This window comes from Mastomys coucha, unplaced genomic scaffold (genome assembly GCF_008632895.1).
Source record: "Mastomys coucha isolate ucsf_1 unplaced genomic scaffold, UCSF_Mcou_1 pScaffold7, whole genome shotgun sequence".
In the NCBI taxonomy this organism is placed as follows: Eukaryota; Metazoa; Chordata; class Mammalia; order Rodentia; family Muridae; genus Mastomys; species Mastomys coucha.
Genome location: NW_022196913.1, coordinates 55,836,969 through 55,862,120, shown reverse-complemented (window position 1 = coordinate 55,862,120; position 25,152 = coordinate 55,836,969). Strand labels below are relative to the sequence as shown.

Sequence of the window (25,152 nt, the reverse complement as noted above, 5' to 3'; positions counted from 1 at the left end):
CTCCCTCCCTACCTCCCTCCCTCCCTCCCTCTGTGTGTGTGTGTGTCCTTCTTTAAATGCTAGTCTTTATCAGTACCTTCTTACCTTTTGGACCATAGGTCCCCATGAACCTTACTTGCTGCCTCCTTGGAAGGTCTCTGAGTCAGAAACTCCTTGTGTTAAGCAGAACTGAAGGTGTACAACGTCTTATTTCTCCCAATGCTCTGCCTTTCTGAGGCCTCAACATGGCAGCCTTGAGCCCATCTCCTAATAGAACCCTTGTGAAGGTCGCTCTCTTGTCAGCCTCCTCTCCTGTCAGCCTTCTCTCTGCAAACCTAACATTTTCTTTTATCTAACACCATAGATTTTATCTAACACCATTTCTTCCTACATCATCTTCTGAGAGTCTCATGATTTTTCTGTTCTCTGTTTAATACATTTGAGTCAATGTTTGAATGGATATAAGGTTCTTATTTTTTTCCCAATTGTTTTTTTTCTAATTGTTCCAGGACCATCTGCTAAAAACACTGTTTTCTTCAATCTATGACTTTATCTCTCATTAAAAGTTAGTAGTCATTATCTAGTGGGTCTATTTCTGGCTCATTACTCTGGTCCAGGTGCACGTGTCTGTCCCTCCATGAACACCTCAGTGAAGTTTTCCACATTTCTCTTCTTTCTGAGTCCAGATCTCCCACCCTGGCAGCATGGAACCAGCCCTGTTCTTTTCTTCCATACTTTGGTGACTACTCTGGATCTTTTTTTTTCTCCTAATAAACTTTAGAAAAAATTATTAATAGCAGTAAAGTTAGTTTGATATATTGTTTATACTTTGCTAAATTATACCTAAATATTTCATTGAATACCTAATATTCTATCTTTTTTATGTTACAGTAATTGGTTGGCATTCTGTTTCAAATTTTTATGGACATTGCTAGTGTGTAAGAACATTTTTATTTATTTATTGTTATTAGGTATGTATGTATGTGTACATGCATGTGTGTGTTATGTATGTGTGTGTGTATGCATTGTGTGTATGTATATGTGTGTGTGCATGTATATGTGTGTGCATGTGCATGTGTGTGTATGTGTGTGCGTGTGTATGTATGTGGGTGTGTATACGTGTATGTGTGTGTATGTGTATGTGGGTGTGTATACGTGTATGTGTGTGTGTGTATGTGTGTGGGTGTGCATACACGTGTATGTATGTGTATATGTGTGTATGTGTGTGTGCATGTGTATGTGTGTGGGTATGCATGTGTGTGTGTGTGTGTGTAAGAGCATATGCATGCCATAATGCATGCGTGCAGGTCAGAGGATAGCTTTGTGAAGTTTTTTTTTACTCCCATCTTCACACAGGTTCCAGGGTTTGAATTCAGGTCACCATCGCCCACTGAACCATCTCACTGGCCTGTGATTGGCTTTTGTATATTGGCTTCGGATCTTAGAAGGTTGCTTTAATTGTGTTAGATCAAGAATAGTTTTCATTGTTGGTGTCCATTCAGCTTCTTTATCATAGCTCTGCAGCAGTCCATAAACAAAGGCTATTTTATTTTCTTTCCAGACCTGTGTTTTATTGCGTTTTCTTGTCTTTATTAGATGGGACTTCCTTTCTGTTGTCCCAGTGTGGCCGCAGAGAGAAGGACTGAGGTAGGCAGTGTCTATTGGGCAGTGGAACTGAACGATCAAAGACTGCCCCAGAGGGACAGGTGGGTGAAGCAGACTGAACTGATCAGCTACTGTCAGTGATGAGGGTTTGGACAGAGACCACCCTTGAAGCATGGTGAGCCCTCAGGTCCAGGAAACCTGGTCCTCCCTTGCCTTTCTGGACCAAGTCGGATTCTCCGGATAGCTCTGGGCCAAGTCGGATGTTCCGGATAGCTCAGCTATCACTCGTTCTTTTTTTTTTTTTTTTTTTTCTGCCCCAGGACACCTGCTCAACCTCTCTTTCCTTTTGTCCTCACAGATCCGGACGAAGGACAGGGTCTTTGACAGCATCAGCCACCTCATCCATTACCACCTCGAGAGCAGCCTGCCCATTGTCTCTGCCGGGAGTGAGCTTTGTCTCCAGCGACCGGTGGAGAGGAAACCCTGAGCTTGCCCAGTGCCCCAGCCCCCATACCTTATGCCAGGTCAGGAGGATCTGGACTCTGCTGCTCTTAGCCTATGGAAATGGGGGCAACTGTCTGTGGGCCCATCACCTTCAAAAGCCCCCTAGGGAGTGTTCCTTCAAGTTCGAATTTCATAAGTATGTTCACACTACTCAGATATGCATATTAGAAGTGTATATACCCACATATCCTGTACAAATGGCCCCGATATTTATATTTTTTAAGACTAAGAGAGATGAGAGACTAGTGCTCTATGCTGTGTGTTTTTAGTGAGAGGCAAGTTTGACTGTAGTTGTTGTGGGAGAAATATTAACTAGCCTGTTCTACTGGGAAATTTTGCTTGGGAGGCGTTCTTACATAATAAGCACAATTCAAGGCGAATGCAGGTGAGCTGGTAGCTCCAGGCCAAAAAGAATTGTGAGAGAATATGTTAGCATGCTGCCCAAACATCTGCCCCAGCTGGCACAGCTTTGTGTGTGTGCTGGTTCCAGGCTGCAGCACTGCTCATGGATGGTGGTACCTCCTCCAGCCCTGGCTTGCTGGGTGTTGCCTCCTATGCCCCGAATTGATGCTATATGAGTGGATTTCCTGCCACAGGATGACCCACTGAGTCTCCATTCCAAAGCAGACACTACACTGGCTTGTTTGGATCATGTTTTAGCACAGGGAACCACACCTTTGACTTCAAGTGTGTGTGTGTGTGTGTGTGTGTATTTGGGAGATTCATTTGAGGCCAAACAAGACACAGAATAAGACTTAAAGATGTCTGATTAGCAAATGCTTCCTTGGTGTTCGTCAGCAGACTGATGGCGTGAATGTCTGAGGAAGTAGGATGTGCGTATTCATGGTCTGTAGGTCCTTCAAGCCAATGTGACTGTCACAGGCTTTGTAAGGAAGGTACCAGTGAAGTGACCTCCCACCTACCTCTCCTATTCAGTAGAACAAAAAACCATGTGTAAGAGCCTCGCAAGACCTGTACCAGCTTCTGCCTAGAATTGAGCCTTGGAGATGCACATACTGGCTATTCTTCCCAGGTTCGTGTGTGCTCAACTCTACGCTCCAGTCTTTGGAGTGCTCAGCTGGAGTGAGGAGCGGTGAGCCCCCTTGTCTCCCCTCCATATTTTCTCAGTAGCCTCATGAAAAGAGATCATGCCCATGGATGGCCCTCTGTCTTGTCTCTGCCATCTCAGAAGCTGTCGTTTCATGGCAGGTGATACTCTGTGTTTCAAAGCTGGCTATGTCTATGACTTCTAAAAAATTGGGGCTGTGATCACCCTGTGACTTAACAAACATGAGCAGATGATGCATTTGGTGGTTGGTACCTCCTCATAGGACTGCAACCTGGGTGTTGGTCCCTGTAAGACCCCATGTGATAGCACCCCTGGCCAGTATAACAGGACTCTGTACGTTTTAGGGTTGTGCAATGAAAAACTGGATGTTTTTAAGAGGAATTAAGTCTCTCTCTGTGTGTTTGTGTATGGTCAGGGTGGAGAGAGAGAAAGAGAGAGACAGAGAGAGAGAGAGAGAGAGAGAGAAAGAGAGAGAGAGAGAGAGAGAGAGAGAGAGATGGCTCAGTGGTTAAGAGCACTGGCTGATTTTCTAGAGGACTCAAGTTCAATTCTCTGATCTACGTGGCAGCTCACAGCTGTCTGTAACTTGAGTCCCAAGAATCTACCCTATTCTGGCCTCTGTAGACACCAAGTAGGTGCATAATGCACTTACACACTTGCAAGCAAAACACCCATACATATAAACAGAAATAAATACAATTTTAAAGGGTGTAGTTAAGGGGAGACTAAATGTTGGGCCAATCAGAGTTCGGGATGGCTCTAATGGTAGGTGTGAGCCCTGCTTTTGCTACCCCGTAGTCAGTTGGGTGCAAGCAGGAGAGGGCACGGGAAGATCTCAGGCTTCGTAGAAGATCTCTTGGCAAGTTTTAACCCTTTGGGTGCCCACTGGCTCTAAGCTGGCAGCAGATCAGTCTTCTAGCATCGACTCTTAGGGTCCTGCTGTTTCCTGAGTGGTGTCGGAGACAGATGCTACACCAGTGAAGCTCCAGAGACGAGCAAAAATCCTAGTTCAGGCTCTTTCCTTGGGACCACATACATAAGCATTGAGGTACCCTAAGAGTCACCTTGTACTCTGTCCTCCAAGAGTCTGTGCCCTGTGCACACACATACAGGTCTTTCTGCTACTGTGTGAATGTATAGTACATATAAAAATACATGAAATTATCCAATTTTGAATTCCCCTCTTGTGCACTGTTGGAATGCTTCTGTTCAAGTCACTAGCAAAGTGTTACAGACCATGAGCATCTCAGCATTTGCTTGACTTTATTTCCCTCTCCAGGGAAGTTAAAAAAAAAAAAAAAGGAATACTCAGAAATGACTTCTCTGAAGTCACTGTTGAGTTTGAGGGTAATAGGATTTATAGGAATCAATATTTCCCTTTTCAATTTTAATTCAAAATATGTAATTATTGTTCCAGATTAGAGGACAGGAGTTGTTCTTAAGGCGATCTTTTAGACACCAGGCAGACTGCAGAGGTTGTATTTGGCAGCCATGTTCTGGCCTGTGCTCCTTTTAAAGCATGGCAGAGTTCACCGAGTTGTATCATTTCTTTCTACAAACACTGTGTATGTGATGGAACATTCCCTCAAACCTCACTTACGCATGGGAAAACTGAGGCTCACATCAGGTCGCACCATCAGCTAACAGAAGAGCTGTTCTAGTCACTCAGCACTTTCTGTGCACAGGTGTGACCTGCTCATGTTTTGAGGCCAGGTTTGGAGGAAGACCCCAAAGATCCTCCTCCCTGGGCCCAAGCTCCTCTTCCTTGGGTTCCCAGACCATATCTGCCTGGCTAGGGCAGGACTTCAGGCTATGAAGGAGCAACTCCATATTGTGCAGAATGGCACTCTATCGTGCGTTCAGGGGCTTCAGCTCCCAGGGCACAGTAAATGAGTCTAGGCCAGGCACGAGGGTCTGGCGTGTGCCTGGATCCTATGCTCCTCTTTATAGGCACCCCACCACTCCATCCAGAACTCTGCATCTATTTTAGTGGTGCGTGATGGGGTTTAGCAGCCTTAAAACAGCCCCTGTCTGTTCGTGTGCAGTGGCTCTGAATCCCCTGCCAAATCCCCCCATCCTTCTCCCCCCCTCCTGGGAGAGTTAGTTGTGCTTCAGATAACCTCTGCATGCTCATGGGGCTGGTTGACCCCCCTTGGGGCTGTTCATCATACCCTAGGTTGGCTCTGATTCTTCAATCTCCCTCCACCACAATAAGGTGGGCAGTCTGCTAACAACACAGTCAAATGGCTCAATCTTTGACCTACGTTTGTGTCACTACCATAGTGTCCCCTTTTGTATTTTAAGGATGAAGAGCCAAGTGTCTGCTCGGCCTTAATGAACAGCTCTCTGTGCCAGGGCATCTCAGATGGTGGACAGAGGGACCGATGCCAAGTAGGACACATGTAGCAACTGTGAGATTCTCCTAGCAACAAAGGCAGTTGTACGTGAAGGCCGTGAGATACCATGGATGGAGGGGGAAGCTTAGGTTGGAAGGACGAGGGAGAATGAGTTCCCCAAAGCCCATGGGATTCAGGTCACAGTTGTCACGTGTTCAGGCTCCACATCCATCCTGGTGTCCTGAAGATGCCTCTCTTCCAAAGGGAAGATCTCCCCCATGGTAACATTAGACATCTGGGAGGCTTCCTTATGGGAGTGGCTACAGAGTGGACACCTCCATTCCATGTTAGATCCAGTACTACATTCTCTTCTTGTTGAAGTGGGTTGAGTTGAAACCCAACTTCCCCAAGACAGTGATGCAGCAGAGGCCACCCCCGTGGAGTTCATCCCTGGTACAACCAGAACAACGTGGGCTCTCTCTGAACAATAGATTCTCTGAAGCCATGGCTTTTGCCACACCCCACGGCTTCCCTCAAAGAGTGATGTGGATAGATAAATATGCGAAGTGACTTCCTGGGACTCTTCACTGACAAAACATATCTCTTCTCCTCCATGGGCCCAAAGTGGCATGTCATCTATAAACACCTTCTGTGGATGGTGACAGCCAGATTTTAAGGAGGAGAAGGATAATAGAAAGGTTGCCAAAAAGACCACATGCCCAGAAACATCTGTGTGATGCTAGTTCTTATGGAAATTTTGAAGTGTTTTGTTTTGTTTTGTTTTTTAAGGAAGACGATGTAAATAATAAATCCCACTCCTGGAACATATTATGAACCTAGAAATTTTGGCCTTGTCCCAGGTAATGGGCAGGTGCTTCCAAGATGTTTCAGCTGAAGGGGCCCTTATATTTCAGCTGAAGAAATAGGGTGGCAGTGGTCAATAGCTAGATCTAGGAAAGAATGTGGGACTCACTAAGGTCTTTTGAGGCTCAGACATGTAGCTCACATGGAGGCAACAGGCAATCTATTTTTCCTCATACTTCATATTTCGAAGTACAGGAAGGACTGAGCCGTTTGCCTGAGAGAGACAGGGCTTGTGGTTGGTGACTTGGCTAGTATTCTACCAGAAGGAGCTCCAGGGGATGGGGTCCATATAGCCTACTTTGGAAATGATCCCAGAAGGCAAGGAGGAAGAAGCTGCTGAGGAATGGCTGCCTTGTGGGGCACGGTTCCACCCAGGGTACATTGGCGGGGCATCTATTTGCTGCTGAGCCCCAGGAGCAGAACTGAACAAACCTGGGATAGCCAGTGGATGGGGCTTGGAGGAGCTCCACCACAGTCGGCATGGATGGAAAGCTATCTCCAAAGATTTTTGCCCAGCCCTGTGCATACCTGTGCACACTCTGTGAGCTGGGACATCCTGGGGTGGAAGCTGGTATTTATAAACATCAGTCTTAGAGCGGAAGGCAGGCATCGAAGAACCAGGCTGCCCGGTCCACACATGGATTTCAGCGCTCTGGCCCTTGAGCTCCTGACTCAGTAGGCCTAGTGTGAGGGTAGAGTAGTTGCCTTTTCAGCGTGAGGGTCTCGGCTTTGACTTTGGCTGGTGAATCTCCACCCCTTCCTTGACGCTTACTGGTGGACTCCCCCACCCCTGACCCCTACCCTTTATGAAGAAGATTTCACACCACTTCACATCCTATTTCCTAAGCCCGTGCTGTCAATTAGAAAATGGGGGCATTAATAAGTAACTTGTAACTCCCTGCAACTGTGGCTGGCAGATAAAGTGCCATCTGTCAGACAGGATTTATTTATAATGGGGTTTATACATATTTATAAGTTTGCAAGCAACAAATGCAGTTTTAAAACGGGCACATTTTATATCAGCTAGGAAAAAAAACCCTGCAACTTTCTACTAGGGTTTTCTGAGTGTGACCTGCATGTGTGTAGTATGCACATACACGAGCTTTCCATAGTTCAGAGGGAATGTGCACCTCAGCATGTCTATGTCCAGATGCAAATCAGCTCTGTGCTGGCTCTCTCTGTGCTGGGCCTCTGGGGTTTTCTGACATGGACAACTGTATGTGAAAATGACACCAAGAGCTTGGTGATCGATAGGCTCTCATTTGCAGACCCTTGGAGCAGAGTTCTGGGTGTCATGGGATGTGAGACTATGGAACAGAAAGGGAAGGAGGGGTCTCACTTCGGGTCATGACAGAGGGAAAGCAAGTCAGATGTGTGGTACGTTTCCGTAATCCCAGAACTTGGGTGGTAAAGGCCAGCTCAGGGCCAACTTGGGCTACATGAGGCCATGTCTCAACAGAACGAAACAGAAGAGTGGGGAGCAGCCCGCAGAAGACAAGGAGTTGGAGGAAAGGAAAGGGGGCAGGCAGATGAAACATCCGCAGACCCACATCCTTTCTTGATCCAGCCTGACTTGCCACAACCTGACTTGGCTTGCCAGCCTTCCTGGCTACGTTTGTACATTAGATCCTATGTAGCAGGCCCTGCAGGGACTTGTGGGACAGAGAAGGAAACATAAGGTGGATCTGTTTCTGTTTATAATCTAATTGGAACCCCACCCCCAACACACATGGGGACGTGTGAGAGCGTTGGACTGGTGTACCCACTCTCAGTATGGACCAAGGATCAGGCTCAGGACTGAGCTGGGGGCACTGAAGGGTTTTGCACAGTAGGGGGTGCTGTGGAGCCCTTGAGGAAGAGAAGTGCCAAAGTTCAAGCCGGCATCCTTCATGGAATCTGCTGATGTCAGCAGGATGTTGGAGGGCAGGTGGAAAAATCTTTCCTCTTCCTGCCCTCTCAGATGCCCTGGGGTAAGTGAGTCCCTGAGACCCCCAAACACACTTATGATTCCTCTCTTAGGGTGAAAGCAAAACCCCAGGAAATGAACAGCTTTATGTACCCCCTGTACATAGAGGACCATGCGTATGGTGTGAATCTGAAACCTGAGCTCCCAAGGACATATGGGTTCACACTGGAGGAAATTCCTTTGCCACAACCAAAGTCACTCACAGCCGGAGTCAAGCAGAGACGAGTAGACTAACCAGTCTGGGGGACAACGAGTTTCTTTTCTTCTTCTTTTTCTTTGTCTAACAACACTACGTGTGAGTTGCCAATTGAATGTTCTCTGTTCAACTGACTTTTGCATCTAACATGTTTCTGAGTATTGTGAAATTATGTGAATTTCTTTGTGTTCAGAATGAAGCATTTGATGTTTAAAGCCCCAGGACTAGGGGACAGCTCAGTGTAAATGTAATGCGTAACAAGGTATTGAACAATTTTTCAAAAGCATTCGGGTGGCCAGCCATACATATTGATATATGAATATTTGAAGCTTCTTTTTGTTTCTGTTAACTTTTGTGAAACACCAACAGTTACTGTAACAGCAGTCTGCCTGGGAGTGTGGCCCACGGCCCCTTTCCACTTTGATACTGGCATGGAATTGGCTCCCTAAGTCACCTGTGAGGAGCAGATATACAGAGCCAACGTTACATTTTCTAATATTTTTCTATGATAAAAACTTAGGTGGTTTGATGACCATTGGGACTTCCCAAGATATAACAGGTGAAGGTGATCAGTCGGCTTAGACTCCCTCGCCTCCATTTAGAGAAATGGTGTTGCTTCTGGTCTCATGCCCTCCACCACAGTCCTGGGACACCGCAGCCAGACTTCCGGGATAACCAAGTGGAGGCAGCATATAACATCCCATCCCTGTGGCCCAGGGATGGCAGGTGGCAGGCTAACCCTAGACAATGCTGCTTTTCTCGTTATCATTAGGTACTGGAACATGTGCCTTTATCATCAGGATGGCCACCCATGCACTCCCGATTCCAGAGCAGCCTCTCTGACCCTCTGACTTAGATGCTAAAACCACATGGGTGACGAGGCTTTTTGCATTTGTCCATACAGTCTCCAAAGCATGGAACTGGCGGTGTCATTAGACATTTTCTGTAAAATGCACCTTGTTACCTTTCTGTGACCAGCTCTTTCCCAGCACACAGAATAACCGTGGCTCAAAGATTGAGAGGAGCAACCATTTTTAAATAGTTAATTGTTTCAGTGACTATAGGTGTAAGTCTGTTGGCAATAAAGGCTTGGTGACAAGTGTCCCTTGTTTGTGGTGGAGCTCATGTCTGCTTATGGGGGAGGGGCTGCCATAATGCATGTGTAGAAGTCAGAGGACAACTTGTGGGGGTTTTCTCCCTCTACCTCGGGGCCCTGGGGATCAAACTCAGGACATTAAGTTTCACCAAGGCAAGCAACGTTGCCTTCCGAGCCACTCGCCAACCCTGGATCTTGTGATGCTTTGCAGAAGACTGGAGGACAGACTGAAGCCTTCCTCTAGAAAATTGGTGTCCTATTTCTCCCTGGGGGGAAAAAGGTAACTTGTCAGAAACACTTGGAAAGATTCATACCGACTTTGTGATAGATGGCCTTGGGCAGGTCAGAGGCGATAGACGGCAGGAAGGTGGAACTGGGAGCTTTTCACGTTCAAGTTATAACAACTGTTGTCAACAAAGCATCACACCAAATATGTGTGTGGGGATGCAGGTTAGTGGCTAAAACTCACAGCTTGTAAAACAGAGAGGCTGTTCTGCTGGATGCTTACTGCTCATCTGCAGACACTGGCAAATGAAGCCCAGTCTCTGGTTGGATGACATTTTTATTTATTTTATAATTTCTTCCCTACACGGAGGCTATTACCATTCTTCAAATCATAGGATCTGCTGGGAAATGGCTCCCTGGGGATGCCCTGTGCCTATGTAAATGCCACACATGGCAGTTTGTGCCTTTAATTCTGGCAGGAGGAACACTGACCCTGGGGGCTTGCTGACCAGTCAAACTAACCAAAGCAGGCAGCTTCAGGTTCAGTGAGAAATGCTATCTCAAAAAACAAGATGGAGAGTGACACAGAGAGGGATCTAACATCAACTTCTGCCCTCTATTGCATGCACAATAGTGCACATGTGCGCACATAAACACACACACACACACACACACACACACACACATCACCACCACCACCATCAGTAAACCAGCATCTACCCAGACCTGTATCATTAGCATCCAGTACGCCAAAGCTTCAATCTAACATCACCTACAAGATAGACCTGGGGGATAAAAGGGACTTAATGAATAGGTATCTAAATGTGGTTTATTCCTGAAAGACTGTGAGATCAGGTACTAGGGGAGAAGCAAGGCTACCCTGCTATACCTGCTAAGTGTCTATTGCAGAACCATAGAATATACCACACAGACCTCCAGGATGGGTTTATATAAAGGCTTTTGGTTTTATTATTAACAAACATAAACTGCAAGTAGTAGAGGTCACTCACACTACCTTGGGTGGGCCCCAGGGTCTCTGGTGTCACTTGTTTCCGATCTTCGGGGTGAGGGTTGGATGCACTCAATGTCTCAATGCTATCTTGGTGGCTAGCTAGGGAAAGGAGTGCATACTGGCATCATGGCTGATGGATCCATTTGGCATACATCAAGTGAGCACAATTAGGTTTTAGTGTATTTTTATTTTCAATTGCTTGGCAGTCAGTCGTGCTACAAATGTCACCTCCTAGCTGGGAATGGTGAGCCTCCACAAAGGCTGTTGAGTGAAAGCAGACGCAGGAGGAAATGGAAAAGTCAGGGTCATGTACAATGTGTGATTAATATTAGTGACCCAGATCCCTGGCCTCAAAGCATTCCAATCATGCTTTCGTGGAGCATGTCCACAAGCCCCATTCTTTTTCCCCCTCAACTCCCCTACACACTGCTCTACTATTTATTTTTTTCTTAACCCAGCACTTGCATGCTTTCCTTTTCCAGAAATGCCTTGGATTTTGTCAACACCGTTGACAAGAGAATAAGTTATTTTCTCAGTGACATAGAGAAGAGGTGGGCCAGTGATCCAGCAGAGTTTCTTGGCAGTAACCTATATCCACCAGGAGTGACACAAGGGGAAGTCTTTAGTTAGTCAGACCATGGTTACCTGGACCTAGGAAAATGTCCCTAAGCAAGAGCAAATGCCATCAGGTGACCACTAAGAGAAAACTAGCTTTAAAAAGGCCTGTGGGTGTGTAAAGGCTGCTCTTCCAGGGTTTGCAAGGCAATGGTCTCTGATGCTAATCAACTTATGGGGAGCTGGCCACTCTCTCCAACACACCCACCTTTCATCTGCGAGTCCCATGGGTGGAGTCCTTGGGGGAGGGGATGTTCACAGGTGTCTTCTGCGCATTTTCTTTACAGGATGGACAGAGGAACACAGGTCCAAGCAACAGAGAGTGTCTGGAGGGTCCACCGTACGGGAATGGGAATGGTTCTCTCTAAAGAGTGCACACATAACCCCATCATGCCTCCCAGCGTGGCGAATCCCCCTCACTGAATCCTGGTCAGGGTCCATAATTGAGGGAGTGGAGAAGCTCTGCTGACCTCTCCAGCTCCTTGACAGCAAAAGGGTGACAGCAAAGGGGACAACCGGCCTCAAGCTTCTCTCCATAGACTTGAACTCAGGGCCATACAGAGGAAGAGCTGGCTCGTGAATGTCACTGCTGGAAACTCTCTCCATGTGGCAGACTGACTGCAGTCCCCTGGAAAGATGAACCATGGTGGAGAGCACCTTGCCTCTCCTTTATGAGCTCTTCCTTTAGTGACGCCGGCATTCTGAGAGAGATCCTGACTGGCTTTTCTGTGGTTTTCAGAAATGCCTCAATGATCACATAATTTGGCTTTCGGGTGTACTTAAGTTTATGCAAGGGACCCAAGAGGGAGGGGCGCAGGAATGTAAGGGTAGGACCCATACACCTGGGCTGCTCTTGGGTGAGGCTTTTGAGAATACAGAATACTTTAGTAGCTTTTCACAGCTATGAACGAGGGTACCAGTGCAGGGGCCCTGGGAAGGGCACATCAGCTTATCACATGCTGAACCTGGTATAGCAGTGTGGGCAGGTTTGGACCAACCATTACACGATGTGTGGAGGACTGACACTTTGCAATGTGCTCCATCTGGGAAAAACAGGCGTACACCTCCTGTACAACACAGCAACGGACAAACACATACACAAGCACCCATTCTATGAAAAAATAAATGTAGTGTGAAAGTAGGATCATCCCGATGTGCATGTGCATAGCATATCACCACCTGCCCTCCCTGGACTAGGGAAAGCGGCATCCAGAGGCAGTGGACCATGTCAGCAGCTTGGTACATTCAGAAGGATGGAGCCTGCAACAAGTAAGGCACATCCATGTCCAGGCTGAAATGTGTTGGCGACTCCTTGGGTCTCCTCCTCAGGAGATACCACATAGTATGGCCACATCAAGCAGACCTCCAGAGTCAAGATCTCTTAAGGCCCCATGTGGAAGTAATGCATGCAATAAATAGGTGTGGCTGCAGAGATTGCCTTGTGGAGGCCGTCACTTGCAAAGGACCCCATTCTGAAGCGACCTGTTTTTGTTAACGATGCAGGAAGAGGTAGCCACGTGGGGCAGGTCTTCCTTGATCTTTGGAGAGTGGCTGCTGTTGTTACTGGAGCTTGATTTACTTCTGCTTGGGTCGAGGGCAGGCTGCATGGGTGAGGCCTGGGTCCCCTTGCCCTTGACCAGACAGCCGCACACCAACCGGAAGAAGGCACGCCGCATCTCTTTGCTGGCCAGCGTGTAGATGACAGGGTTCATGGCCGAGTTGAGGACAGCCAGCATGATGAACCACTGACTTTTGAAGAGGATGGAGCACTCCTTTGCCCTGCAGGCCACGTCGATGAGGAAGAGGATGAAAAGGGGGGACCAACAGGCGATGAACACGCTCACCACTATCACAACGGTTCGCAGAAGGGCCATGGATCTCTCGGAGTTGTGGTTGGCCACCCTGCGACTGCTGGACTTGACCAGGAAGTAGATGCGTGCATACAAGATGACGATGGTCACCAGAATGGCGGTGAAGATGCTGATGAGGAAGGCAATGTATTTCTTAGAGTAGAGGGGCAAGATGGTAGAGCAGTCGGGAAAGTTCTCCAGGCAGTTCCAGCCCAGGATGGGCAGGGCACCCAGCGAGAAGGCAATTAGCCAGCACATCCCAATCAGAAGGAACACGCGGTGCTTCTTGTTGGCATCATACGGCCTCATCTTGATCATGGTCAGGTGCCGTTCAATGGCAATGGCCAATAAGCTGCAGGTGGATGCGCCCAGGGCTACAAACATACTGCCCTCCCTGAGGAACCACACTGTTGGAGACAGGCTGAACGTCTTCCTGCCGGACATCAGAATGTTGACCTTGTAGGCTATGCCGGCCAGCAGGTCGCAGAGAGCCAAGTTGCCGATGAAAAAGTACATGCGGTTGTGAAATTTATTGTTTTTCCAAATGGCAATCAGAACCATCAGGTTCTCCAGGACGATGAAGCTACAGGTGACCAAGAAGAGGATGGTGGTGATGAGGGTACCACCCTCAGGGGGGTCCCGGAGCCTGCCTGCCAGCTTCCCCACGTAATCGTAATGTTCCCGGAGCGTGTCATTCCCCAAGACTGGCTGGTGGCCCTGCGCATGCGTGGTTGCCATGTCTTCCTATAGACAGATGGTTACCTCGACTGTCCACGAGAGGGCGCGCCAGGAACGTTCATTTCAGGGAACAGTTGAGACAGTGGTGGTGGGTTCTTGAAGGCGTGCAGGCCTGACTGCAGGAAGAGGCTCTGTAAGGAGATGAAAGTAGAAGGAGCTTTAGCTCAAGTGGTCACCATTCAGCAACCCTCCATGTGGAAAATGCTAACGCATATGGAGCGCTGGTGTGCAGGGAGTGCTTGGAACATAGGCCAAATCTCTAAGAAAAAAGGGAAAGCTATTAGGGGCTGGAGCTGGCAGAGAAGAAACCTCAGAGTGCGACTCTGTGAATCATGTAACCGTAGCAGAAACAAGCAAGCTTCCACTTGGAAATCTCCAGGCACCAGGAAATACTGAGTTACTTCTCACCCACCACATGGGAGCCTGTAAACCACTATTCCCAGCTGTGGAGGGAATCAGATTTTTCTCAGGATGAGGGAAAGAGAGGGAGGGAGGGAGGGTAATAAGGAAGAAGGGAGAGGAAGGAAGGAAAGGAAGGTAAAAGGGAGGGAAGGAGGGGTGAAGAAAACCAGAACACAGTAGGGAAAATGGTGTCTGAAGGACTTCTGGGTCCTCTTTGATGAGGTTTGGAGCAGCACAGTGAGAAGCACCCCAGACTTCCTTGGACTGATTCCCTTGGGGTCTGGATGGGCCTTTGGCCCACCTGGCAGAGAGCCCTGTACCCTGACCACAGAGGGAGGGCAGGAAGAGCAGCCTGAGCCTGGGCAAGAACCCTGCGGCCACTGCACTGAGCAGAGCCCAGGGAGCAAGGAACGCTGACTGTCCTGGAAGCCACGGCCACTGAGGTTAAAGGAAGGAAAGAAGGGAAGGGTAGTGACGTGAACTTTGAGTGTGGCTTGAAAGGCAGAAGTCTGGGGAGTATGAATTAGCACATTTACAATGCCTGGGACTAGAAGCAAGGTGATAGACCCTGAAAAAATAAGTGTGTCCGTGTATGTGTGCATGTATGTCTGTGTATGTGTGTGTGCATGTGTCTGTGTGCATGCACGTGTGTGTGTATGCATGCATATGTCTGTGTACATGCATATGTCTGTGTGTATATGCATGCATTGGTCTATGTGTATGTGTGCATACATGTGTCTGAGATGTGCACACATATGTATGTGTGCATGTAAGAGAGACAATAAGCAAGTGAGTGATACATATGCATGCACATGCGTTCCCACGTGTGTGACTAAACCTGAAGCACACCCAGGAAGCCACATTGGCTGGCCACTGAGCTCCAGGGTACCCTCTTGTCTACCTGCCCACAACACTAGGATACAGATGTATAAACCAAACCTAGATTTCTACCTGGGTGCTGGGGGTCCCGAACTCGAGTTTTCATTCATGCTTGCATGACAAGCACTTCACCAGGGCTCCCAGGGCTGCCCACTGGCTTGTGGATGTGTTAACCTGGCTTACGTCTCGTCTCCATCCACCTCTGTGACTCTGATGCTCTGCCGAGCGGCTGTGAAGGCAGTGCTTGATGTACATTGGCTTAGCATTAATTTTTTATTGTCGTTGACGCACCTAGCTGTACATCTTTGTGGGTGTGGTGTGGAGACAGGACATGACCACAGCATAGCCATTCGCATTCTTGACTCCTTAAACATTTGGACGTATGGAGCCCCTATCTTTGCATTCTTCACTGGGGTGAGCCCAAGCCAACTGCCCATGCTGTAGAACTTTAGAACTGAGTCCTCTGTCCAGCTGGGTTTCACCTCTTTCTGTCCCTTCCAATCCCCTCTCTATGCTCACTTAGTTTAAATTAAACTTACTGGCTTCTTAAATATCTAATGAGGTCCAAGTGAGGTGAGCTGAAAATAGCGCACTTTGAGTACCCGCTGAGGATTTATTCACAGTGTTTAAGCTCCAGGCCTAAATTTGTTTCCTAGACGCATGTAGGGCTCACCCACCACCAGAAGTTTCTTCCAACAGAGATTTTAATCCCTGAAGAATACCAAGGGTTCCTCTATAGTTGGAACTATAGGGTTGAGAAGAGAAAGTGACTCCTGGGAGACTCTGCACCCCTGAACCTCCCTGGAAGCTGTGGGCTCTGTGTACACCTCTCCTTTCTCCATCACCGGGGAGGCCTTAGTGTTGGTGACATTGGAAAGAGAGAGCCTGTGGTTTCTCGGCAGAGCAATCTCCTAGATTCCTGGCCCTTGCAGGCATCTGCTATCCTAGAATTCCCAGGAACTGTCTGAGTTGATGTCTACAATGTACCTGGAACTGTCCTTGCCTGGTCCAACTATTTGAGCTGTCTGGGATGATGGAGGGCTTGAGTCAAGATCAGCCTGAGTGCCACTGGCTGGGGGAACCTTCACTCTGCCTTCTTTTAACTTCAGAGAGTGGCTCTGAGGACGAGATGCTGGTGATCCAGAGTGGGCTCACATGCTCAGGAACCCTGGCATCCATTAAGCTCCCTCTCACACCCAACCAAGCTCCACACTGGGCTTCTAAAAGTTCTCCCTGAGGCAGGCAGGACAATTCTACAAGTCTCTTTTTCTTCCTCCTCCTCCTCTCCCTCCTCCTCCTCTTCCTCTTCTCCCTCCTCCTCCTCTCCCTCCTCCTCCTCTCCCTCCTCCTTTTCTCCCTCTTCCTCCTCTTCCTCCTCCTCTATCACCACTATCATCATCATCACCATCATCATCATCCGGTATCATGTAACCTAACCTGACCTTAAACTTCTGACCCCCTGTCTCTGCTTCCTAAGTACTGAGATTACAAGCTGGAACCACCATGCTGTTCCATGCAGTGCGCAGGACTGAGCCCAAAGCCTCTCAGCTGCTGAGCGAGCACTCTGCTAACTGAGCTGTGTACACCCAGCCCACACCTCCTGGCTTTAGTTTAAATCTCATCTGCCTGTCAAACCCCGAGTGACGTTCTGCTCATCCTGTGGCACCGTCTAGGGTCAGACCAGCCCTAGGACCTTTCCTCAAGATTGTCATCACTTTAAGGAAAATACTGCAAAGGCTCTTGTTAGAAGACTAGGAATTATAAGCAGCCACAACATACCTGACAAAAGCAACACAGGAAAAGAGGGATTTCGTCTACCATGGTGGGGAAGGCATGGCAGTGGGAGCTGGGGGCGGATGGTCACACTGTGCCCCCAGGGGAGGCGGGCAGAGAGATGAATGCTGGTGATCTACTGGCACCCTCATTTTTTTTTTGTTTGTTGGGTTTTTTTATTTTACTTTATTTAGCGTATGAGTACTCTGCTGCATATACATCCGCCTGCCTGAAGAGGGCATCAGGTCCCCCTATAGATGGTTGTGAGCCACCCATGCGGATGCTAGGAATTGAACGCAGGACTTCTGGAAGAGCAGCTGGTGCTCTTAACCCCTAAGCTGTCTCACTAGCTCCGAGGTCTTGCTTCCCCCTCCCCCAGGCAGGGTTTCTCTGTGTATCCTTGGCTGTCCTGGAACTCACTCTGTAGACGAGGCTGGCCTCGAACTCAGAAATCTGCCTGCCTCTGCCTCCCAAATGCTGGGATTAAAGGGGTGCGCCACCACAGCCCAGCTGAGTTCTCAGTTTTTTATTCGGTTCAGGACCCCACCCTATGGGAGGGTCCTGCCCACACATTTCAATTAACCTGATCTAGAAAGTAGACATGCTGACTTTGCACGTCCTCAAGTTGATAGACAAGATTAGACACCAAAGGCAGGAAAAGCCATCATGATGATCAGTGTCCATCCTCACGTCCTTGGGTGCTGTCCACTGACACAGCAGCTGACCAGGGGCCTTCCCCACTTACAGATTAGGTCTGTCAGTTCTTCCATATGCTGAAGGAACCCCCACCCCACCCCGTTCCCCTGCTATGCTCTGTCCCTGCTGTGTGAATGCCCGCTAGGCTCTGTCCTTGCTGTGTGAATGCCCAGCATTTGAATGCATTTGAAAGCAAATAACACTGGGTTGTTTGCGCTGCCATCAGTGGCTTCAGTCCTGAGAACAGAGAGACAACGTCCGAAGACCCAGCTCACCAGACAGGTGAAAATTGAGGTTTCCCTCCAGGTTTCTTGTTCTAGGGAGAATGAGTGAATTTAGATTAGCCTTTGTGCACATGTGTGCCTGTATGGAAACCAAGAGTCATTCGCCGGTGTTGCTCCTCAAATGCTGTCTACCTTAGGTTTGTTGTGGTTGCGCTTGTTGTTCATGTGTTTTGAGGCAGGGTCTCTCACTGGCCCGGAACCTGCCTGGTAGACTTGACTGGACAGCCAGTATGCCCTAGGGATGCTCCTGTCTCTGCCTCCTCAGTGCTGGGACTACAAACACGTACCTGCTTTTTCACAGGAGTTCTGAGAATTGAACCCAGGTCCTCCTGTTTGAGAGGCGAGCACTTTCCTGACTGAGCCATCTCCCAGTCCCCGTGCTGTGCATGTACCAACTCAGATTGTTTCCAGTGTCTCACTCTCCCAGCCTCCCACAGCACTTGACACACCCCACCCCTCCCTGGAAAGTTTGACGCTTTGCCTCCAGCACGAGCAGAAGGGAAGAGAGTCCCTCTAAATCAGGCGGGCCTGATCTCAAGCGGTGGGTTGTATCCCTTTGGCAAATGCCTGTCTCAGAAAACATGTATATTATGATCCCTAACAGTAGTGAAATGACAGTTATGAACTAGCAAGGAAAATAACTTTATGGTGGGGGGATCACCACAATAGGAGGAACTGTGTTAGATTAAATGGTCACAGCATTAGGACGGTTGAGGACCACTGCTCTAGGGCCAACAGAAGGTGAAGAAAGGCAGGGCTCTCTGCAGGAGCAGATCTTTTTTTTTTTTATTTTCTTCCTGCATAGAAGAGTGAGCAGAGTGAAAGAAAAACAGGTGAAGAGCAAAGCAGACACCACCAATTAAATAACCACAATGAAAATGATAGCAGATGTGCCAGGACTTGTGGAGGCCAAGGGCCTGCAAGCTAGCCTTCTGAGCTGCTAAAGCCTGGACCATGGTTCCCCTTAATTAAAACTCATCTCTCAACCAGCGGAGATTTTATAGAGCATCTTTTGTTAGATACCATTCTGGGTCTCTGATTTGCAGCTTGAAGCTATCTGGCTGTCTGGGACCTAAACACATATTTTCTCTGGTTTATCAAGATGGTAAAGCTGGTTCCATACTGAGAGCTAAGTCCTAGGCTAAACACCGGATTGGTTTGGGATACATCTCGGTATCACTGGGTGGTCAGGGTCCTTCCCTCTGTTTAGAAAGGGTGCTACCTGCAGGCCTCCACTCTGCTAAAAGAAAGCCTCAGTGGCAGATGTCAGTGAGCTCTGCTTAGGTCCAGGTGTGTTGTTTCAGCACTGTCACCAAATAAATGATGCACCAGGAAGCCAGCCCGCCTCACCACACGGACAACCAAACACTCTTGGAACCAGCACTCAGATCAGCAACAGGCCACCAGGGGTCTCTGCTGGTCACTTCTGTCATCTGGCATGTCCACTGTCTGGGTTTCTCTCAACCCAAGTGAATTTACCCTGTTTCTCCCAGCATGCAAACGATCCCGCGGAACACCCTGCATCTGACACGTAACCACACTTGTGGATGCAGACGAACCCTGCTTGCTCTTAATCTATCTCTGCACAGCACCCTCTATGGGTCTGATTTACAGACAAGGACGATGTCTCTCATGGCCAAGGGTTGATTTTCACACATGCTTTTGGTGAACAGGTACCTGCATCTTTTCAGGCCACTCTTGCTTTCTGAGGGGCACATTGGTGTAAAGGTAGGCTGTACCATGACCCAGAAGTATCAGTCTCTCTGACAGTAGCTATCCAGCTAAGCCTATAAAATAGGCATTTGTAGGGGGGGGAGGGTCAAGGTGTCCCCACTGAAGGCAAGGGAGAGGCAGTAGGCAGTTTTGCATTGGGCATCGGGGAAGGGATGAAGTCTGACAATGACACTGTAAGTTGGACTTCTGATCCATTTCCTCTGGAGCAGAAGGGAGCTCTTGGGTCGGGAGATGGCTCAGAGAGTAGGCCCCTTCTGTAGATTCTCAGAGCCTAGGTTTGAATTCCCAGGTGGCCTGTACTTCTGTCATCCCTGCACTCCCACACAACATGGGAGGCAGAGGCAGAAGGATGCCCAGATTTGCCAGCAGATGGGCCAGCTAGCCTGGTGTACAACACAGTGAATAACAAAGTGTCAAACAAAGTGGGAGGCAAGGACTGATACCTGAGGTTGTCCTCTAACCTCCATACACATGCTGGCATACATAAGCATCTGCATTCCCATGCACACACACACACACACACACACACACACACACACACACACACACACACTGAGATTGTGGTCACACAAAGGCTAATTTGTGTGTCTTCCAAAATCTGAGGCATATTCTGGAGACAGATAGGTCCCACTGAGCTCTCTAGAGTAGAGAGCTCCCTCAGCAACACTGGTCTCTTGAGCACAGGTTCGTAGGTCGCCCCTTGCCTGTGTTCATGAGTGCTCCCGAGATTTGATTAGCAAGCACTGGGACATCCCCAGCAGACTCCTCCTCCCCTCTCCTGGCCCCCTCTGATCTGATGGGGATTGAACTGGAGTCCTTAGTCACTTGGCCTTTAATGGGGGCCGCTATCCTCATTTGAGATGTCCTTGCCTCCTCCCCTGCCTCTCCCCCCCCCCCCCCCCCCCCCCGCCTCCCCTTATCACCTACCAGTCACCTGAGCCCTCCCCTGCCTTACCCCCCCAGGGCCCCACCAGCCACCTGAGCCTTCTCACTTTGGCCTCACAACACTGGGATTGCACAGCTTTCCTTGACGCACTCTGACACCAAACATATTTTCTTTTTGCCAAGAAGGAAGGAGACGCCTAGACCAAATGGCTCAGTGGTAGGTGACCCTACACGAGACCCTGCCAATATTAGGCATGCCTGCCCTCCCCCGATCCAAAAACGGCTTCCCTTGGGGGAAGTGAGCCTGGGAGAGGGGTCCAATAGATTCCAGATGTGCCTTCTACACTAGCGACACACTTTCTCCATATGTTGGTTTAAAAAGTAAACAAACTATAAAAGAAGGGAAAGGAGGGAAAATATCTCTGCTGTCTAGTGTGCCCCTCCTTCTTCCTCCCCTTACTCCCCTCCCCCCTCCTCTTTTTTTTTAATCTCCTCCTTGCCATTTTCTCAAAAATTTCAGAGAAAAAGACATCTCCCTTCATCAGAGGAAGGACCCCTTCCAGAGATGTCAATGACCTCATTCTCAGAACCAAACTCAAGCATCCAGTGTTTGACAGCAAGCAGCGTTTCTTGGAAAGCTGGAGGTTTTGGGTCCTGTCTTGTTTTTCATTTAAAAGAACCACGAAATGACATAAGCAGAGGGCCAGTTGATAGCTCCCACTCCTGGAGAGTCCTCTCCCTCTGGTGTCCTGCCTGAACCTCACTCTGCCTCCAGAGATAGGTCAGAAGCAGAAGGAAGGCTTCACTTACACAGCCTCCCACACTGGGCATGCTGAAGCACCCTGGGAGACAAAGGTTACAGATGAAAGCCGGGGAAGGCTCCCGTTTCTCTTCCTTTTCTTCCTTCAGGCATGGACACAAGTGCCTCTGCCTCTTTCCACATCCTGGCTGTCTGCCGTCCATGTCCTTCTCATTAGCAAACAAGATGACATACAAACCCGGATGCGGACCAAGAAACCCCAGATATGAAGGTCATGTCCCAAGAACATTGGGTGCCCTGTGAACATCTTGAGTGTCAAACTTGTCTATAGAAAGGCATCAGACCATGTTTGCAAGATCTAACTCTGTTTTATATTTGTTTTCCCCTTTGCCTACTGGTCAGGCTTTTCAAATTCTCCCTATAGTCTGTTCCTGGCAAGGACAGGGGACCAACTTACTGCCTAGCTTTCCAGAAAACAAATGTGGATATGTGGAAATCACTTCAATCAGGAAGTTAACGATATGTGCAAACATGTGAAGTCCATCCCAGTCACTTCATGTCATATCTAGCTAGTCCCCACAATAGCATGTGACTTCTGAATGGACACAGGGGGAAACTGAGGTTCTTAATGGCAGATCTTGGCTAGGCTGATGTGGAGCATCTGTCCAGCCCATCCCTTAAGGGATAAGGTTTTTATGAGTTGGTAACTTGTCATAGGTCCCTTAACTAGGAGGTGCTAAGAGCCTCTTGGTGTCTTTACAGCCTAATTGCTTGTAGCTACTGGCATTCCAATACCAGTCTGCCAGCTCGGATGGAATGTTTAGATAACTCTAAAGACAAGGGAATAAAGACAAGGGAATAGAAGGATATTAAAATCCAAGAATCACAGTCAGCCTGCTGAGCACCTTTTCCAAGCGCTTGTGGGAAAGAAACCTCTTAGAATATGGGAAAGAAACCTTCTAGAATGCTATAACATAGATCAAAAACGGACAAACATGGAATCGTGATGGTAGGACAAGGTTCAAGGAACCCCAACACCACATCCCAGCTAATGCAAACTGCTTGCTCAAAAGTGGCCTTCAGCCTTTGATGGAAAAGGAGGGGTTCAGCAAGGGAACCCCAACATATTCAAAATTATGACACACTCAGAATGTTTATTATTCTTGTAACAAAAATATACCCATAAACTGTAGGCATTGAGGAAGAAATCTGTGTAACAAAGTATCATGCTTTCCAGAAAAAATGATACTGGGAAAAAAAAGTTCCTGATTCATGGGAAGCAGGTCCTCAGACCACTACATAAGGCTTCACAAGAAATGTGAGTTCCTACATCCAAATATGGTGGAGAACCAGGAGGGTCTTGGTGTGTGTGTGTGTGTGTGTGTGTGTGTGTGTGTGTGTGTGAAGAGCAAATGGCTAAGTGGTTATGATGTCATTCTCCCCAAATGGCGGTGGGGGCTTCCTAAGGGCAGGCTCTACAGGTGGACCCTCTGATGTATGTGGACAGACTGACAGTTGGCCAGTCTGCAGATGGGAAGATCCAGTGTGGAGGTCTATGGCCACACAACACTCACGGAAGAACTGAGCTCTGCACTCCTTAAGAAGCTTACAGATCTAGATTCCTCCACAGCTACCCAAACAGAGCGCCTCCTCCGGGGCACGCACACACACACATACACACACACACCACCACCACCGCCGCCGCCGCCGCCGCCGCCGCCGCCGCCGCCGCCGCCGCCGCCACCTCAGCCACACAGCCCTGACCCCACAACTTGCTAGGCATTCACCTGAAGTATGGAACCCTTTGCCCCACTTTCCAGGAATTATGCTCTCTTGGCCCCGTCTGCCTGGTTTTCGTCTATGAAGGATGGAACTTTGAATAGATAAATTTTTGTAGGTGGTGATATGCAATACCAGAGACTTTTGACTGCAGACTTTAGAATGAGGGACTCTGGAGGCTCTGGAGGAGGTGGGGATCACGGGAGGAAGAGTCCTCTCCTCCGCTCAGGGTGTTACACATACCTTACCATGGTGTTCCAAGCAAAGTATTCCCTCTTACATTAACTCTAAGGAATATGGCATCAGGATTCTTCAAGGCCGGAGAGACAGGGACACAGAGACCACGTCCAGACACATGGTTAATGGTTACCCTTCCTTTTCTTCTATCTCAGTTAAGAACATATGACATACCAATTTTCCCTGGGAGCCTCATTATCGCTTCGCTGGCACCTTGTCTTCTAGCTCCAGGCCTGACACTCCTAATTGCCTAGTTTGAGAAGTGCTAAGAAAACTGGAATTTTGTAGCTAATAAAACTTAAAAGAATGATTTGCTTCCTCCCAGAGGGAAAAACCACAACCATTCCCGGTGCCCAGGTTTTCTTCTCATGAGAGTGTCTAACTTCTTAATTAGCCAAGTAAAGCAAGGATCTTTCCCTTGGAGAGCCTGCTCACTCCGCTCAGGGTTTACAATCACTTTTTAAAAGCGCTGGTTGTTATTTAAAAGAACCCCATACCTCTCCACCAGCTCCAATAGGCGGTAATGTCCTGTTCTTAGGGTTATGAATGGCCCAGAGAAAAGGAGGGGGTGGCCGAAGCGAGGCACTCGGGAGCCCAAGTCACTATAGTGCCCCGACTTGGTTGAAATTTTATCCAAAAAGTAGTTCGGGTGGATCCCCAGCCGCTCAACCCGCGACTCTGGTTTGCACAATCCCCCCGGATCCGGTCCCGCCGCTCACCTCGTTCTGCAAAGCGCATCTGGGCTGGTTGCATGCTGCCTGTCTCAGCTAAGACTCCAGTCTAGGGGCTCCTCCGGAAATCGCTCGTGGCCTCAGGTTTCTCTCCGCTAGGCTTGTCCAGCCACCTCGCTCAGCACCCGGACCCTGTCGCCTCCCCCTGAACTTGTTCGCTCAGTCTCTGCCCCAGAGGATCCCAAGGCAAACTTTTGCCACTGCCCTCCGGGGCGGGGCCCAGAGTCACCCCGCCTCCTGCTGCCCCTAACCAAAGCTTCAGAGCTTCAGCCCGCTGGTCCCCAGATACACCCTGGTTCCCAGCCACGTCTCAGCCGCGGGCTACGTCCCCGCCCAGTCTCTCTACCACTGCGCTGCATCCGCGGGCTGTCTGGACCCACGAACTCTGCCTGAGGCACTTCAACCCTTCGTGTTCCCTCTGCGCCTATTCTTCCACCGATCACCTCCCCCCACCCCAAAACCTGTACCCTGACCCCAGGGTCCTGCTCCCGGACCCAGCAGCTGCAGCTACTGAAAGGGGTGCAGAACTGGGCTTGGGTAGACATATACTAGGTGGCTAGAAGGATTTGAGCGGATTCTTTTTTTTTTTTTTTTTTTTTTTTTTTTTTTTGGTTTTTTGAGACAGGGTTTCTCTCTGTAGCCCCGGCTGTCCCGGTACTCACTCTGTAGACCAGGCTGGCCTCGAACTCGGAAATCCGCCTGCCTCTGCCTCCCAAGTGCGGATTCTTATTAAGACTGTTACCTCGAGATGACTAACTAGTGTTAACTATACAATCTTTAACCTGAAATTAACCGACTCATCTTGAGCTGGTAAGCTAAGGCCCCTGCCCCTCCGGCCGGACTCCTGTTCCTGCCCCCATCCCTTTCCGAGCTGCAAGACAGGGACTCTGGCCTCTTGTGCATTTCAGGTCCGGACTCTCGTGACTTGTCTACCTTA

At 48.8% G+C, this 25,152-nt stretch overlaps 2 protein-coding genes across 3 annotated transcripts in view; one reads left to right on the top strand and one right to left on the bottom strand.

Moving 5' to 3' along the window:
- Positions 1 to 9,622, top strand: part of Shc3 (SHC adaptor protein 3) — a 142,360-nt gene extending 132,738 nt beyond the window's left edge. Inside the window, exons 12-13 of one of the 2 annotated variants that reach the window (XM_031358042.1) lie at positions 1,943 to 2,108; positions 5,462 to 9,622. In XM_031358042.1, coding sequence (XP_031213902.1) covers positions 1,943 to 2,071 — 129 coding nt within the window. In that variant the 3' untranslated portion in view covers positions 2,072 to 2,108; positions 5,462 to 9,622. Of the gene's footprint in view, positions 1 to 1,942; positions 2,272 to 5,461 lie in introns of those variants that run through there. The other variant, XM_031358041.1, reaches the window with a different exon arrangement.
- Positions 9,623 to 10,781: 1,159 nt separating this feature from the next.
- On the bottom strand, positions 10,782 to 24,429 carry S1pr3 (sphingosine-1-phosphate receptor 3). Its single transcript, XM_031358043.1, has 2 exons — positions 24,204 to 24,429; positions 10,782 to 14,186 (listed from the first exon to the last, which is right to left on the bottom strand). Exon 2 carries the CDS (start codon positions 14,053 to 14,055, stop codon positions 12,919 to 12,921), a length of 1,137 nt encoding a protein of 378 aa, XP_031213903.1. The 5' UTR covers positions 14,056 to 14,186; positions 24,204 to 24,429; the 3' UTR covers positions 10,782 to 12,918.
- Between the last annotated feature and the right edge of the window lie 723 nt (positions 24,430 to 25,152).

Coding starts and splice junctions, on each gene's coding strand:
- S1pr3 (XM_031358043.1), bottom strand. CDS start 14,055: ATGGCAACCACGCATGCGCAGGGCCACCAGCCAGTCTTGGGGAATGAC.